Source organism: Podarcis liolepis (assembly GCF_965112155.1).
Source record: "Podarcis liolepis genome assembly, chromosome: 3".
NCBI classification, from domain to species: Eukaryota; Metazoa; Chordata; class Lepidosauria; order Squamata; family Lacertidae; genus Podarcis; species Podarcis liolepis.
The window spans coordinates 116,078,174-116,096,642 of NC_139557.1; the positions used below are offsets into that span (position 1 = coordinate 116,078,174).

General features: G+C 46.1%; 1 protein-coding gene across 2 annotated transcripts in view; it reads left to right on the forward strand.

Moving 5' to 3' along the window:
* REL (REL proto-oncogene, NF-kB subunit) overlaps positions 1-18,467 on the forward strand; it is a 63,087-nt gene extending 44,620 nt beyond the window's left edge. Inside the window, exons 5-10 of one of the 2 annotated variants that reach the window (XM_083494453.1) lie at positions 3,060-3,200; positions 6,798-6,902; positions 8,859-9,071; positions 10,260-10,328; positions 11,708-11,776; positions 13,398-18,467. In XM_083494453.1, coding sequence (XP_083350579.1) covers positions 3,060-3,200; positions 6,798-6,902; positions 8,859-9,071; positions 10,260-10,328; positions 11,708-11,776; positions 13,398-14,182 — 1,382 coding nt within the window. In that variant the 3' untranslated portion in view covers positions 14,183-18,467. Of the gene's footprint in view, positions 1-3,059; positions 3,201-6,797; positions 6,903-8,858; positions 9,072-10,259; positions 10,329-11,707; positions 11,777-13,373 lie in introns of both variants that reach the window. The other variant, XM_083494452.1, reaches the window with a different exon arrangement.
* Positions 18,468-18,469: the final 2 nt, after the last annotated feature.

The window sequence follows — 18,469 nt, forward strand, 5'->3', positions numbered from 1 at the left end:
GGGTCACCTTCAAAGGTAGCCCCACGTAGAGTGCATTGCAGTAGTCCAAGCGGGAGATAACCAGAGCATGCACCACTCTGGCGAGACAGTCCGCAGGCAGATAGGGTCTCAGCCTACGTACCAGATGGAGCTGGTAAACAGCTGCCCTGGACACAGATTTGACCTGTGCCTCCATGGACAGCTGTGAGTCCAAAATGACTCCCAGGCTGCGCACCTGATCCTTCAGGGGCACAGTTACCCCATTCAGGACCAGGGAATCCTCCACACCTGCCCGCCTCCTGTCCCCCAAAAACAGTACTTACAAGACTTGCAAGTACTTGCAAGACGTTTCCGTCTTGCGGAGCAAGCCCATAGGGAAAATCGTCTTTCGAAGCAGCTCAAAAAACCCTTTCGTCTAGCGAGTTTTTTGTCTTGCGAGGCATTCGTCTTGCGAGGTAGCACTGTACTAGAGTAATGAGAGTGACCTTGTGTTGCATCTCGCTTGCTTGCAGTTGACCTCCTTAGACTCTGGAGTGGTTGGGCCATTGACAAACACAGAGTATGTACAGCCAAGAAACAGAAGCTTGCCCTCTTCTGTGAGCAGTAAGGTAAAAGTAAAGGGACCCCTGACCATTAGGTCCAGTCGTGGCTGACTCTGGGGTTGCAGTGCTCATCTCGCTTTATTGGCTGAGGGAGCTGGCGTACAGCTTCTGGGTCATGTGGCCAGCATGACTAATCTGCTTCTGGCGAACCAGAGCAGTGCACGGAAACGCCGTTTACCTTCCCGCCGGAGCGGTACCTATTTATCTACTTGCACTTTGACGTGCTTTCGAACTGCTAGGTTGGCAGGAGCAGGGACCGAGCAACGGGAGCTCACCCCGTCGTGGGGATTCGAACCGCCGACTTTCTGATCAGCAAGTCCTAGGCTCTGTGGTTTAACCCACAGTGCCACCCGTGTCTGTGAGCAGTAGGCAATGTAAATACTTCTCTCCTGCAGAGTATCTCTTGACAGATGAGATGACCTGTCCCTCCTGAGAACCCAGCATAGCACAGTGGCTGTGACTCTGGGCCAGACAATTTGCTGTTCAAATGTCACCTCACTATGGCCAGCTCTACTGTTAATGCTGGCAACCAGCAAATTCCACAAAATATTCACTGAGTGATAGTTGCCGGAAATGGAGAGGTTGTTGTTGTCGAAGGTTAATTCATAACAGTAAGACTGGTTTGTGAAGGTCATTGGTCATTCTTTGAGAGCGTGCTTTGCCTGCACATCCATGGCGATTCCTTACAGTGCCCACATGCTCAGAATCTGGTCCTCTGCTACTTTCTACTGATGGCCAACTGCTTCACTTGCCCATAGGTTGGGCTGGCTCTTTCATGTTCCAGGGTAGAATTTTCTGGTGGAGGTGGCAGTACAGGAACTGCTGTCGTGTTGAAAAAGATGATGTTGCAGTTTAGTGGTTAAGAAGTGTGAGCTGAGGCTCCGGAAACACCTGCTTCAAGTCTCACCTTTGGAGGAAACACCTTTTAAAGGCAGGTGAAAGTGCAACTATCACCCCTGAGGAAGACATTGTGTGGAAACACATTGGGCGGTTTGGAGCAGGCTTCCGTTCCTCTTTTCTTCACAGCTCACTGGGGGGCCTTAAGACAGCCACACGCCTTGTCCACACACACAGATATCCCGGTTTGCACCATGGCAGTGATTAGACTGGCCTACATTACTGGTTCTTGTACGGATTACTGAGATCATGCACATATAGTGCTTCAGCAAAAGTTCTGCATGAACACTAGGTATTGTTATCATAGTACCTATAAGGGGTGTGGGGGGGCACACAGGTGTTTACCATGCTCTCTTTCATTCTTGCAGTAGGAAGTGGAATTTAAAAATAGCTCAAGAGAAACCTTCTTCCTCTTTTTCTCAGCTGCAAATTAGAGAAAGGCAAAAGAAAGAGTAATAATCGTAAGGATGTGATGAGTAGCAATCATAGATTTGTGTTGTTGTTGTTTAGTCGTGTCCGACTCTTCGTGACCCCATGGACCAGAGCATGCCAGGCACTCCTGTCTTCCACTGCCTCCCACAGTTTGGTCAAACTCATGTTGGTAGCTTCAAGAACACTGTCCAACCATCTTGTCCTCTGTCGTCCCCTTCTCATTGTGCCCCCCATCTTTCCCAACATCAGGGTCTTTTCCAGGGAGTCTTCTCTTCCTGTGAGGTGGCCAAAGTATTGGGGCTTCAGCTTTAGGATCTGTCCTTCCAGTGAGCACTCAGGGCTGATTTTCTTCAGAATGGAGAAGTTTAATCTTCTTGCAGTCCATGGGACTCTCAAGAGTCTCTTCCAGCACCATAATTCAAAAGCATCAATTCTTCGGTGATCAGCCTTCTTTATGGTCCAGCTCTCACTTCCATACATCACTACTGGGAAAACTATAGCTTTAACTATACGGACCTTTGTTGGCAAGGTGATGTCTCTGCTTTTTAAGATGCTGACTAGGTTTGTCATTGCTTTTCTACCAAGAAGCAGGCGTCTTTTAATTTCGTGGCTGCTGTCACCATCTGCAGTGATCATGGAGCCCAAGAAAGTAAAATCTCTCACTGCCTCCATTTCTTCCCCTTCTATTTTCCAGGAGGTGATGGGCCCAGTGGCCATGATCTTAGTTTTTTTTGATGTTGAGCTTCAGACCATATTGTGCACTCTCCTCTTTCACCCTCATTAAAAGGTTCTTTAATTCCTCCTCACTTTCTGCCATCAAGGCTGTGTCATCTGCATATCTGAGGTTGTTGATATTTCTTCCGGCAATCTTGATTCCGGCTTGGGATTCATCCAGCCCAGCCTTTCGCAGGATGAATTCTGCATATAAGTTAAATACAGCCTTGCATAGAGGAGTGTAAAATTGACATGAAAATAGGTGATGTGAACTTATTAGAATTGAGATCTGCGGATGATAGGCTGGAATGTATGGACTGCGATGTGAAACAGGACGAGCCAGCTCACCTAGACCCCTGGACCTCAGCAGGTGCCACTGTGATGCAATTGTCCTACAGCCCTGTCCTCACTTCTGGACTGTCTTTCTTTCCACAGTATCTGAAGAGGAGCTGATGGCCATTGAAGAGTACAACCTCAACGTGGTGAGGCTCTGCTTCCAAGCTTTCGTCCCTGACGAACATGGCAACTGCACGCTACCCCTTGCCCCAGTCATCTCCAACCCGATTTATGACAACCGTAAGTACCTGTGAATCAGATTGCGATTCATCTCTCTGTCTCTCTTTTTGCTGCTGGGCTCCCTGCCTGATTGTTGGGATATTGCCGGGGAGACGGGGTCATCAGGCAGGCCCCCAGCTGGGTCTCCCTTGGAAACAGCATCTATCAGCGACACGGGCCTCAGATACGTTTAGAGACCCGTGCACGCTCCATCAGCAGAGTGTGTAAATCTTCTCACAGCGGAAGAGGCAGACAGAGAAATGTGTAAGCATAATGTACAGCATTTTATTCAGCATAGTTCAGGAACAGAGGAAAACATGTCTGCTTCCCTTCGTCTCCAGCAAAACAGCAGCAACACAAAAGCTATATACAAACGGAAGTTCCCAGCAAACTGTGCTGGAAGTAAACAGGCATGTGACACACAACAATCATGCCTGTACCCTTTTAAGGTGGAATGGAACTATATCGTGACACTGATGACCCCTTGGCCCAAGCCATTGTCTCTGGGTTAGGGCTGATCCACACGTACATTGCTCAATATCTCTCAGGATTGGGTCACACACTCAACCATTTCCTCATTCCACATCTCCTCCAGAAGTCCACTTGCCACAATATCCTGTAATTATTCATCACAGCCCCAATGGAGAGGGAGGTTGAAAATGAAGGAACACAACCGGGAGGGGGCTGGTGCATTAGGGTGAATGAGCATGTCACCAACCTGAGCATGTCTTTGGCCAGTCTCCACCTGTTTGCCTTTCTTCTTTCAACCACCACATTTGCTTAATGTGTCATGTACCAGACAAAAATCAATATTTGCAGATCTTGGTTAAAATTGGAATATGCTTATACGTGACCAAGACATGTTCAAACAATAGACTAGTGACAGGAAGTACTAGGTAAATTTCAGCTGAATAGGTTGATATAAGCAGTTCTGACAAACGCCATGGTCTAATATTGTCAGTGCCATTTTGATAGACTGAAAGAGTGTGAAGATACCCTCTTCTCCCTCAGTATCTGAGAATGAAATCACAGTGTTTGGCAATAGACCTTTCTGCTACGACTGGATTGGAAATCATTGTATCATTTTACACACACACACACTATACTATACTTTTTATTCAGTTTTAACATTATCACAGTCTTAACAGTGTAGAACATTTATACAGTCGTACCTCGGAAGTCAAACGGAATCTGTCCCGGAAGTCCATTCGACTTCCAAAAAGTTCAGAAACCAAGGTGCGGCTTCCGATTGGCTGCCGGAAGCTCCTGCAGCCAATTGGAAGCCGCGGAAGCTGCGACAGATGTTCAGGTTCTGCGGAAGCCTCCACGGATGTTCAGTTTCGCAAACTGGTATGCTCATTTCCGGGATTACAGCGTTCAGGAACCAAAGCGTTCAACTGGCAAGGCGTTTGTCAACTAAGGTACGACTGTACACTCTTGAATCTATGGAATACAAAAACCAGTAATAAACATTTCGAGACATCTTAATATTATAACTATTAAGAATCAGGTGTTGACTAAAGAACAAAGCAAAGAGATTTCGTGAGATGAAATCTATAAATAGAACATAATACAGTGCATTAAGTGCATTCATCAGCATTATTTGAGTGGCAGTTGTCTAGTAATAGAAAATTAGATATTCCAGTGAGTCTGGAGCAGGATCTGCCATTGTTTTTCATTCTTCTTTTGTCTTCTTTAGAATATCTAATTTAGGTCTGAAATTTCCACCCTTTAGATCTCCATGCATGTGTCACTTGACCTTTAAGATACTTCTGAGGAAACATCTGCAGGGCCATGTTAGCTCACTGGGGCTTCTTCCTGGTTACAAATATGTAGAGTTAGGAACTGCAGACTGTTAAGCTGAGTGGTGGTTTAGTCAGTGATGGCAGCTGTCCAGCAGAATGGGTGGGGCAGATGACTGAGCAGTTCACAGTAGGTGGACCCAGAGTAGCTGGTCAACCCACAAGGTAGGTGTCATGGTTGCCATCCATAGGATTAACACAAAAGTGCACGCCTTATTGAAGCAGTTGCTTTCCATCCATATTTTCTTGGAATTTGCTGCAAAGATGTCTTTGATTTTGAGGGTGGGATTCAGTTCCATACTTTCAGTCATGTTATGTAATTGAAGTAAGTTTGGCACTTTTGTGCAACAAACTACTACTAGTATAATAATAATAATAATAATAATAATAATTATTATTATTATTATTATTATTATTATTTCTACCCCACCCAGCTGGCTGGGTTTCCCCAGCCACTCTGGGTGGCTTCCAACAGAACACTAAAATACAATAATAATAATAAACTTTTTATAATATATAATAATAATAATAATAATAATAATAATAATACAATAATAATAATACAATACAACAACAACAACAATAATAATAAACTTTTTGTAGCAAGGAAGATAGGAAAGCACACTGAAATGTATGGGATGACAATTGCTTCACATAACATCATCTAACTTCCCTACACATCAGTCAGAAAGATTGCTCTGTAAATAGCAAATGTTGTTTAACCTTGGTACAAATATTATTCAAGCAAATCGGGTTGGATGCCCAGTAAACAGGTGATCTGGAGGTGACCTGTGACTTTACATGGCTAACAGGGACATTTGGCGAATATGCATTTGGCGTGTTTGCAAACAGAGAAGTGTTAAGTTTTTCCTCCCAATTGTATTTCAGCACAGTACTACGGCAGAGTTTTGTGGCAGATAGTTGCTCACTGAACAAAGCCCTTTCCGCCCATGCAGCGGAGAGGGTGTTGCGTGCAGGATCCTCCTCCCCACATCTGCGGGGGCTTCCCTTGCCCCTGCGAGACTTGGGGGAATCCCCGGGCGTGTCTGCCACCCAGCCCACCAATCGGCGGGCGGGGGAGGCGTGGCCCGGCCTATTTAGGGCCAGGCACGCCCGGGGACCGCCCTCTTTTCCCCCTCACCAGCTGCAGAGCGGTTTTCCCATCCCTCCCACCCTTAGTTTAGTTAGACTTGGCCTTGCTATGGACTCCGGTTGGTCGCCGCAAGGGGCCTGGTAGGAATTTTTCCAAGTTGGCGCAATTTCTTGCCTTTTGGTTTTTTCGCCTACCTCGTAGCAATCGTCACAACTTTCTCGGCATTGGCGGTTGGGCATTGGCATGGGGCAATGGTTAGACAAATGGAGGGGGGGAAGGAAACGCCATCACCTTCCCCAAAAAGAAAAGGGTAGTCCGGTAGAGGACTCTGGGGGGCGTGGCCTTGTCCGAAGCCTTGCGAGGTAGGGCCCCCGGCACGCCCCCGAGCGGTGACACCCATGGGATCCTAGTTGGCGTACTTCAACAGGACTCCCGCGGTTTGTGTTCAACCCTTCCCGGTCACCATGCCGGGTAGTCGATAGCCAATGCCTAAGGCCAATACCTTCAATTTTCGTAATCAATAAAGTTGTGGCCATTTACGCCCATTAACCTTATATCATTGTGTCCGTGTCTTCATTTCACTGGGGGAGGTAACTTGCAACGCAACACGCTTGCCTGCAGAGCTTCCTTTCCCACCTCTCTATTTTTAAGCACGAGTTACCGTAAACATCCTCACCGACTCTCCTTCTCTCCTCTAACTATTGTTTCCTTTTTTCTGCTTAGGGGCTCCCAATTCAGCAGAACTGAGAATCTGTCGTGTGAACAAAAATTGCGGAAGTGTGAAAGGAGGGGACGAAATCTTCCTACTTTGTGACAAAGTTCAGAAAGGTAACTGGCTTCCTCCAGACTTCCTCCTGTGTCTGCAGAGAAAGGGAAATGTGCAAGAGTCTTATGGTCCGTAAACTGGGTCTTCTGGAGTCAGGCAGGCTAGGATCCAGAGTCAGGCATGAAACAACAGGCAAACCGCTGGAAAAGGTTGTTGGGCAGCCTCAGTGTGATCTCCTGATCAGCATCTGACCTGAGATCCTCTTCTGGAGGCTCAGAAGAAGAAGAAATTTGGCAAGAGCTGAAGTTGTTTTCTTGTTTGGAATCACCTGATCTTCAGGGCAGCTTCCAACATGACAACTTCCCTTTACAGATCAGCAATAACAGTGTTAGGGTTCGGTGTACAGGGTCAGCAGGTGATTCAGGGCTGGCAAAAGAATGCCTTTTTCCACACACCGTGCATCATTAATTTATTAAATTTGCTGGTTGGCTGCTGTCTTAGATGCCTTTCAAAGAGGAATAGACAAATTCATGGAGGGGAGAGTGAATCACGATTTGGCCATGATTTCATTTCACTTTTAATTAGTATACCGCCTTTCTATATTGCTATGCAGAAGGCGATGGACAAGCTGAGGAAACAACAAAATAGACAACAAAGGCCACACACATAATAGCAATCTGATCCAGTACAGATAAGGCACAATAACTTTAAAATAAACAACATATCAAATAAAGCAATATTCGGCGATCCATTAGAATATAATAGTAATCAGTAAAATTAAATATCAGCAAATAATAATTAAACAGCTTACACTTATCAGTTACAATAAAGAATTACTAAACTACAGCCATACCTCGGGTTACAGACGCTTCAGGTTGCGTTTTTTCAGGTTACAGTCTGCCGAAACCCGGAAGTACTGGAACGGGTTATGTCTGGGTTTCGGCGGTCACGCGTGTGCAGGAGCGCTAAATCGCAACCTGTGCGTGTGCAGACCCGCCACTGCAGGTTGCGGACACTGCAGGTTGCGAACATGCATTCCGCACGGATCACGTTCGCAACCCGAGCATCCACTGTATAATCAATAAAAAATAATGGCACAGCACAATGCGTGAAATACCAGAAAACAAGCAAAACCATGTAATAGGATCAAAGTGAGAAACGAGGACACACAACCTATAAAATCATTTTTTTTAAATATCCCTGATCTCCTCTTCTCTCTTCCCAGCTGCTTCTGCTGTTCACAGAGAGTGTGGTGTAGTGGTTAAGTGTGGTGGACTCGTAATCTGGTGAACCGGGTTCGCTTCCCCGCTCCTCCACACGCAGCTGCTGGCTGACCTTGGGCTAGTCGTACTTCTCTGAAGTCTCTCAGCCTCACTCACCTCACAGAGTGTTTGTTGTGGGGGAGGAAGGGAAAGGAGAATGTTAGCCGCTTTGAGACTCCTTCGGGTAATGATAAAGCGGGATATCAAATCCAAAATCTTCTCTTCTTCAGAGTCATGGCCTGGGAAATGCTTCTAGGGCTGGAAGGTGGGGCAAGGCAGGTGGGAAAAGCCATTGCCTGGTGGCCACAAGTTGATGGCTAAGTGGAACCTTGATAGGCAGTACCCCGGATACAAGGGCCATTGCCTTCACTCCTGCCTTGCGGTTGACATCCTAGAGGCATCTGGTTGGCTACTGCATGAAGAAGGATGCTAAGCTTAATGGACCTTCTGACCTGAGCCTGCAAAAGGCTCCTCTCCTTTGCTCACCTAATCATTCAAAACTGATAATAGTGTGATGCCACGGATTGAGTTTGGGTTTAGGCATGGCAGGTCCCTGCTCCATCACAGAGTTCCCTGGACAGCCTCGAGCAAAGCCAATTTCGCGTGACCTAAGTTAACCTCATAGGGTTGCCGTAAGATAAATGGCAAGAGCAGAAAGCAGAACTTGGGCGGCAATGCTAAGAAGTGCTTGACTCTCTTCCTCTTCTTCAAATTGTTGCGCTAACTCCAACGCTTTGTTGTTTTTCTGGCAACCAGATGACATCGAGGTCCGATTCGTCATGAATGAATGGGAAGCCAAGGGGGTTTTCTCGCAAGCCGACGTGCATCGGCAAGTGGCCATTGTCTTTAGGACACCTCCCTTTTACAAAGACATCGCCGAGCCCGTGACTGTGAAGATGCAGTTGCGCAGGCCTTCGGATCAAGAGGTCAGCGACCCCATGGACTTCAGATACCTGCCGGAGGAGAAAGGTACTGCACCGGCTGGAGGAAGGAAGCCCCCTTGGGGTTAATAGCAGAGCTTTCCGAACTTTTCATGCTGGTGAACACACTTTTTAGACATGAATCATTTCGCGGCACAGTAATTCAGTTTTACTAGCAAGCCAGAGGTTAAACAAACCCCTTTCCAGTCGCTTGAGGAGCGTTCGCACGACACACTGCAGCCGACACACTAACGTTTCACATCACTCAGTTTGGAAAGCTCTGTGTTAATGAAATACACGGTGGGAGGCATGTTATGCTCCCCATTTCATCATTCTCACCATCCTATACTTCATGGGAGGCAACTGGCCAAGGAGCCTTCTGTATTCACGATTGTATCAGCACGTTTCACAACACTAATTTTCCAGGATTTTAAGACATGCAGGGACCCGAAACTCTCCGATTCAGTCACCCTCCATGAGTTGTAGAACGACGAGAAGGTTGATGGGGTAGTGGAAGTAGCAAGCCATTATGTATGTCCTCACCTGACCTTCATGTACTTAGACAGTGTTAAATGTGTAAGTCTGAAGAGGACTCATCTCGCACACATTGGATAACACATTTGCTAGTGCTGCTGAATCAAATCTCGGAAGAAATTGCACAGGAACCAGATTGGTCACTGAGCTTACAAGAACCTATTTTCAGAACCACTTCCTCTTCCGTTTCCACTACAGCATTGCTGCCGCCAGTGAGATATTTTTAAGACTGAAGTCAAAGACTGCTTAACTTTTAATGCTGGGCAGCTTCCTCTTCTGCCCTAATAAAAAGTTACTCTCTCAAAGGAGGAGCCACAACCTTTAAAACTCAACACATGAATGTCCTTTCGGAACAGAGCCTTATATTTAGTCTTGCAGGAATGTTCTGACCCCTGCCCTCCCTATTTAAGTGTAAATAGGAAGGAGTGGTAGAACACTTGCTTGGCATGCAGAAGGTCCCAGGTTCAATCCCTGACATCTCCAGCTTATATATAGGGCGGGGGGTCAAGCAGCAAATGATGGGAAAGAAATAGGCCTAGGACTCTGCTGGTCAAGTTAATGGCCTGGAAGACCAAATAGCCCAATTCTCCCATATATGACAATTTCCGATATTCCACTGAAAATTTGAACAGAACACAAAACTGGACTTCTCTTCCTCTGGAAACATTGCTAACTGCAATCCCATTTTCTCCTCCACTTTTAGATCCTTACGGTCATAAGGCAAAAAAACAGAGATCACCGATTGCTTTGCAGAAGCTAATGCAAGACTGTGGTAAGGATACTCCAGGGATGTGGGTGGTGCTGTGGCCTAAACCATGGAGCCTCTTGGGCTTGCCGATCAGAAGGTTGGCAGTTCGAATCCCGGCAATGGGGTGAGCTCCCGTTGTTCGGTCCCAGCTCCTGCCAACCTAGCAGTTCGAAAGCAGGCCAGTGCAAGTAGACAAATAGGTACCGCTGTGGCGGGAAGGTAAACGGCGTTTCTGTGCGCTCTGGCTTCTGTCACAGTGTCCCGTTGCACCAGAAGCAGTTTAGTCCTGCTGGCTACGTGACCTGGAAAACTGTCTGTGGACAAACGCCGGCTCCCTCAACCAGAAACCAGAGATGAGTGCTGTACCCCAGAGTCAAATTTGACTGGACTTAACTGTCCAGGGGTCCTTTTTACATTTTCCTTTTACTCCCCCCTCCAATTCTCCTTGTTTTGATGTTCTGCAGTAACAGCCAAAATATTTTTTTTAAGCTTCCATCCATCACAAGATGCTTATCGTTTTGATGGATGGGCTGTGTTGGGAGGGAGGCTCTGTGCACCTCAAATACCTCTGTAGCATCGCATCCTACCCCCCCCCCATTAGGGTCCCTACCAGTGAGAGTCAGGCTGCATGGACAATACCATGGGCGAAGGGAGTCAGGTTTTGCCTTCAGCACAAACAAGTGCCTCTAGGTCGTATTTTTCCTGCAGACGAATAAATGCCATCCACTCACTTTTGTAGGGAGATGCAGAAAAGTTCCAGACTCCACTGGGGCAGCGCCTGAAGGTTCTTTCAAATGTCCCTGATGATCCCAGTCATCAACAATTATTATTATTATTATTATTATTATTATTATTATTATTATTATTATTTACTTTTGCTACTTGCTTTCTGCAGAAGAAAAGTCTCAAAACGACTAAACGAAATGAAATACAAACAGATACATGTTTGGCTTTTACTTTATTTTAACCAAGAATGTTCAGCGGAGAGTTCCAAAAATGATTGTCCAAAACACAATGGATGGATTAGGTCGACCCCCAACTCTGCCAAAAGATTAGCACCACAATGGAGCCTAACTTAATTACCCAAGGCCTGGGTAAATAGAATACCTTGGCCTAGTGTCGGCACAGGTGCTGCCAGGTGTGCTTCCTCGGGGAGATCATTCCACGAATGGGGAACCACCACTGAAAAGACCTATTATGCACCCAACCTCCATAACTCCCTCAGTATGAGGCACACAGAGAAGGGCCTCTGATGAAGTTTCATTTTGCCCTCAAGACCCCCTTCTTAACTGTCTTCCACCTTGCATCTGTTTTTGGCAGCACTCACCACCTAAGAGGACTGATATACAATTATTATTTTTTAGAAGAAAATGCACAGCCTAACCACCTTTTCCCCCTGGCAGGTCCATACGAGAGGCCTAAACCTTCTGTGTTCCAGAATACTGCTGGTGAGGCAAAGATAATTAAGAAAGGTTGGTTCTGCTTACCCCATGTTCTTCCTTTGTCTCTCTTCCTTTCCATATCTGCTTCTATTTAATTTGTTTGCTAAATTTGCATGCCGCCCTTCAACCGTAGATCTCAGGGGGGCTGACAACATAATCTCTACCATGACCATGAACATTGTGTGAGGATATAGTAGATCGCAATGAGGGCATCTGCCACACTATGCCTCTCCCAGTGAGGAGGTCCTGAAAAGCATTCATCTCACCTCTTCTCTTCCCATATATGGGCAGTGACCATAGCTGTCAACCGTCCCTTATTTGGCGGGAAAGTCCCTTATCCCAGCATTGTGTCCCGCTGCTGTCCCTTATTGATGATGTCCCTTAAATTTCCCGGGTTTCAAAGGAAGCAGCTCCTCTCCCTCCCTCCTTGCTGGCCAGGGAGGAGGGAGGCTCCAACTGTGTTGCTTGGCTGCGTTGCTCACCTAGTAAGGAGTCTAAGAACGACTGGGGGTGGAGCTTGCATGCCTTGTGCCGATCAAATCGGCCGCGTTGCCTGGGGACTCGCCTTTGCTCAGCGCTTCCCAGCAGAGGTGACGGTGGCTTTCCTTGCTGCATCCCCTTGGCCGGATTGCTGCGCTGTGGGAACCATCGCTTGAGGCTTTGTTTGGCTGCTGGCTGGGCTTTCTGCCTTTGGCTTGGAGGGGCTCAGAAGTTGAACATACCTGTGCTTGGAAAATCCCTTATTTTGGCTGCCGGTCCCTTATTTTTGAGGCTGCTGGTCCCTTATTTTCAAATCTGTAAGTTGACAGCTATGGCAGTGAGATCATCTTGAGGCAGGCAGCAAGAATGCATTGAGATTCCATTATGGATCAAGTTCCGCAGCTGAGTTCAGGAGAATCCTGGAGCATCATTGGAATATTGGGACAAACCAAGTTGTTTATGAACTGACATGCCTAAGGGGGCACCACCTCTCCTGAGCAAAGGGCTGGGGGTTCACAGGACACTGCAGGTGGGCGAGGAGAGGAAAGAGAAGTTGAATTGAGGAGTGGAAGTCCATTCCACATGCCAACAAACACTATTGAATTCAAGAATCGCTGCCTCTCCTGGTATGCCCCATGGAGGACCTTAAGGTCCACAGATGACAACATTTTGGAGGTCCCAGGTCGCAAAGTGATTAGATTGGTCTCAACTAGGGCCGGGGCCTTTTCAGTACTGGCCCCGACTTGGTGGAACGCTCTGTCACAAGAGACTAGTGCCCTGCGGGATTTGACATCTTTCTTCAGGGCCTGCAAGGCAGAGCTGTTCCGCCTGGCCTTTGGTTTGGACTCAGTCTGACCCTTTTGTTTCCCTCCCCTTATGGGCTACTTATAAAATGAAGCTGCATTTTAAATTGCATTTTAACCTGTATTTTAAATTGGTTTTTTTCGCTATTATGTTTTTACTGTAATTTTACTGGTGTTAGCCGCCTTGAGCCCAGCTCTGGCCAGTGAGGGCAGGGTATAAATAAAAATTATTATTATTATTACTATTACTATTATTATTATTATTATTATTATTACTACTACTACTATTATCTATGGTTATACATGACTTGCACCATCTCACCTGTGTTGATTCTTTCTCACAGAACTGAATATGTATCATTCTCCAGGGGATGTCCTCCTCCCGCCGCAGAGAACACCTGCGCAGACCTTTCCAATGCAGTCCTATTATTCCCCTCCGATGAGCAACCACAGCTCCAATGGATGCGCTGACCCATCTCTGCAGATGGCAGGGCCCGTTAAGCAGGACGGAGCTCCTCTGCCATGCTGGCGTTCCTCCGGTTCATCTCTCAGCTCCTTCCTGCAGCAAGGCAACTTTTCAGGAGAAGCGCCGCACACCAGCGCGCAGAACGGCGGCTCTCCATCGCTGGGTCAGGAAGGCAGCCTGCACTGGGCCAACGAAAAGGATGGGAACCTCTACAGAGCGCTCTTTGGAGCCACGAATGGCCAGACGTCATCAGCATCATCCATGTATCAGCAAGACATGTTGAGTGTCTCCAGCGCTTCCGGCAACCATCCTCTTCGCCCTGTAAATGTTGCAACGCCCAATGGCAATGGCATGGAGATGGATGACGCCCGGTGCTCAAGCGTAATGTTGGAGAAGGCATCCTTCACCCAAGTTTTGAATCCGAGCGATCACAGGAGGCAAGTCCAGCCAGCGTCGCATCCTGGCATGTCAGTAGCAGTTTCAGGTAGCGCATCTTCAAGTACCCTCTCCAGTACCTTTGAGACGATGCCCTTCACTTACCTGGATAGCCTCAATGAATCAAGACCGCCCAGCAACCTTGCCGTGCAGAATCCGATGAATTTATCCAATAACCAGTACTTTCCATACAGCACCCAAGACGAAGAGTTCCTTAGCTCTTTTGGGGGCAACTTTGATGCCATTATTTAAAGCTCTGAATAGCGATTAGATCAAGTTGTTGCTCCATTAGACAGGCAATAGTTTCTTTCAACAGGATAATTAGATTCTACATGTCTTTTGCGGGAAAGTAATATTCCTTTTCAATGCACTAGTGTATGCTGGAATTTACACAATGCCATGGCAATTTTAGGATTAGTGATGGAGGGGCAATCAGGTGAGGTTTGATAGTTTTGTTTTTACTTTGCTTTGTACAAAGCACTCTGTGGTTATATTCTTGTGCTGCTGAAAAAAGTTGATTGAGAGGGTTTATTTAATTTTTTTAAATTATATTTTGGTGCATTTGTTGTAGCCAGACTCTTGGTTAAACTATGTTCAGCTGAACCAATGAGTTTTGCAACTCCCAACCCCTTATTTTTGTATTCTGGCCTTGACGGGTCTTATCTAGGAGTGCTGTACAGGGTACAGTCACATTGTTGGTTGACTGGGCACTGATGTATTAAGTTTTCCAGCAATTCTTTAAAAAAAGATATTTTTTTTAAGGCTTTAATGCAACATTGACTATGCCAGTGTTGGTAGCTTCGCAAGTGGAGATGAAACTGCACTATTTTTGTTTCATTTGATCAGAGAATAGTTGAGTTGAGAGCCTTTGCCCAATGCCTCCCATAGCCAGCGCCCAGCCTGTAGCCTGGGTCTTCTACCCCGTCCTTCCTTGATGTTGTCTTTTGGAGGGGCAGCGCTTGCACACCATGCCCCCTTCTCTGCCTTCAGACTGCAATTGTGCAGGGTCTAGCTCAGTGGAAGATCACCTGCCAAGTTCAGCTCCAGGCATCTCCTGATAGGGCTGGGGAACACTCCCAGGCTGAAACCAGAACCAGTGTGCAGGCCATGCAAAGCAAGATGGAGCATTGCTCTGAGTTACTATAACGCAGCTTCATGTGATCTTATGGCTCCCAATTCAGCTCTAGTTGCACACAACTGTAGACACCCAAGAGGAATGATCCACACCCCCAAGAAAGATGCATCTAAAACAATCTGCGTGCAGATGCGAGTTTCCACCTGTCTTGGCTTGGTTTGAAGAGGCCTTCTGTGCTTAGATCTCCATTGCAGAATTTGGGCAGCACCCTTTGGCCTACACACAAGCAGCTGAACGATGCTCCTGTGTACTGACATTTGAGGAAGAAGCAGCCAAGCTCTGCCTTGCCTCCCGTTCCTGGGATTGGAAATGCAATGCTTTCATTTGTTAAGAAGGAACATTTGATGTTCCTTTCCCCCTCTCCTTTTAATACAACTTGGACCTGTGTGTTTTCTGAAAAAAGAGGGGCGTGCGTTTCGTTTTGTGGAAAAACTAGCGCTCTGGAGCGATGCAGAGTTCTTTTTCGGACGAGAAGCATGCCGCGTGGAAATCTTGTTTCCACAACCCTTTTGAACGTTACTGCTGAAATCAACGTCTTCTTGACTTGCTGCCCATATGGTCTCTTCATTCAAAAGCCATTGTGTTGGCAAAGGTACTTTGACTAAGCTCTCCAAGGATTCAGCTCTGGCCCAATAACAACTAAGCCACTGGAACAGAGAAACCTGGGGCTGTTAGATGTGCTAGCTATGTTACTCTGCCATGTAGCTGGAATCTCATCAACTGCAGCCAGGGCCAGTGGCAAATTAGGACCTACATGGAAGTAACGCAGGAAAGATGGGACTCTTCCTTCCCTTTCACTGAGGCCTCCTCTGCACCTGAACAAATTTAAACTTGGACCTGTGCACCCATACTTGTGATAGAACGCAACTATTTTTTAAATAAGATGGTCCAGTGTCCCATATGACAAAGCCTTCAGTTCCAAAGTTCTTGTGGGATGGGGAGAAACGTATTCTGAGCAGTAGCAAAGGGGAGGAGTGAGGTCAATTGGGCTGGGTGATATATCGATCGGTATATCATCCCAAATCAGTTTGAAGTCCATATCGTGATATCAGTTTCATAATTTTTGACCTGGCAATATATTGCAAATTGTGTGTGTGCGTGTGTACGCGCTATGCAAAAATCATGATACAGTGGTACCTCGGGTTACAGACGCTTCAGGTTACAGACGCTTCAGGTTATAGACTCCGCTAACCCAGAAATAGTACCTCAGTTTAAGAACTTTGCTTCAGGATGAGAACAGAAATCGTGCTCTGACTGTGCGGCAGCAGTGGGAGGCCTCATTAGCTAAAGTGGTACCTCAAGTTAAGAACAGTTTCAGGTTAAGAATGGACCTCCAGAACAAAATAAGTTCTTAACCTGAGGTACCACTGTATGGGGAAAACCTTGAAGCCAGCCAATGGCCTCAATCCTTATTTCAGACACGGTGATATATTGGTATCGCAATGTTTAGTTGGTGATATCCTGCGATGTTGAAAACCAGATATCGCCCAGCTCTACTGTTCACTTCTACATACTTCCAGCCTTATTTCAGACAGAGTGCTATATCGATATATCACAATGTTTAGCTGGTGATTTATCGTGATGTTGAAAATCAGTTATTTCCAAGTCCTGGAGGTAAGCATTCTGCAAATGCGGCAGCGGGAGCGCTGAATTGGCTCAATGGCACGTTTGCACTGTACTGACCTTACAACGCCTTGCCACTCCCCCTCTCCATCACGATATGTAGCCCAACTCTGCCAGAGGGCAGCCAGGTACGCGGTGGAGCCCCAGCATGCCATTTACCATGGGTCATGAATAGGTGCCAAGCTAGACTGTGTGTTGAAACCCCAGCAACCCATCTGCAATGCAGATATGCTACTTGTGCTACTGGTACTTCTGCCTTATGGGTCCAGCCACTTTATCCCATCTGCACTGGTGTTTCTTCCATCGTCAAATCACCGGATAGGCAGGTTTTAGGAAAGGAAGGACTCCCATTTGGTAAGAATTGCAGGCAACTGAACTTTCGAATACTCTCAATTCCTAGCCTTTTCCAAGGCAGGGTAATGTGCTTTTACCATGTAAGGGCTGTTAACTGATATTGCAATCTTATTGGGGTTGGACATTTAGGCTGCGCTCGCTCCTCTGCACACTTAGTTTGGAGCAAGGCACTTTTAATTCACTGGGACGTCCTTAAAAATACAGTGGTACCTCGGGTTACAGACACTTCAGGTTACAGACTCCGCTAACCCGGAAGTAGTACCTCAGGTTAAGAACTTTACCTAAGGATGAGAACATAAATTGCATGCTGGCGGCACGGCGGCAGCGGGAGGCCCCATTAGCTAAAGTGGTACCTCAGGTTAAGAACAGTTTCAGGTTAAGAACGGACCTCCAGAACAAATTAAGTTCTTAACCCGAGGTATCACTGTAGGCATGAACAGGATTTCGGAGTTAACTTGGTTAATTAATTGGCCAGGATTTACTTAATTAGCTGACAACCCTACATGTAACCACGTGACTATTGAAAGAAATTGGTCACTCTTTTTGTGAACTGTCTCTGACTCAAAATAGCTACCCTTAATTTACTCAATATTAGCTCTTCAGGTTCCTTTTCAGCTCCCTGCTGTTCTTGAGATTGACATTGAGCACTGATATTTGTGTTTGTTTGCATTTAGGCAAATCTACATTTAGATGATAGTAATGACTGTGTCATTGTGAATTCTTTTTTGGAAAAAAAATCAAATGATGTCTTTGAAACGTGTTGGCGTATATATATATATATATATATCTTTAACTGAAACTTCCAGAATTCTCACATTGAGGAGACCACTCTTGCACAGATATGAGGACGCTGTTGTTGTTGCTTTCCCTTTTTCGTTTCTGCTTGGTTTCTAAATGAGTGCAGTCAGTATTCAAAAAATACGGTGACGAAAATGTTTTAACAATTCCTTTGGGTTTTCCTTGCACTGTGGAAAGGTTTTGTTTTTTCTGTCCTTGTGAATAGATTGTAAGGGTGGAGGGATCTTAGTCTGATCCTCAACTTCTTAGGCTACTATACCCCCCCTCCATTTTTAGTGGTGCTTCCAAAGCAGCTAAAGTGTTAGTAAAACCTCTGAGGGTTGGGGTGTCTTTTTTATGAACAAGTGGTTTATAAATTTTATGATGTCAATATAATAAATTCTATTTTTGTAATACTCAAAAGTATGAAATGGAAGGGGGGAAGAGTATTCCTTCTAGCCAGTAGCAATATTTGGCGCAAGAATTTCTGGCAGCTCAATGAGCACGTCAACATGAAAAAGTCTTATGTAGTTCGAAACGTAAAAGTTCTCAGGTTCTAACTTGCTGTTACTGTGGTATGACATTTTTATTTTGCATTTTCTTAACTGGTTGTGTGTGCGTAAATAAACCTTTTTTTGACAAAACCTGTT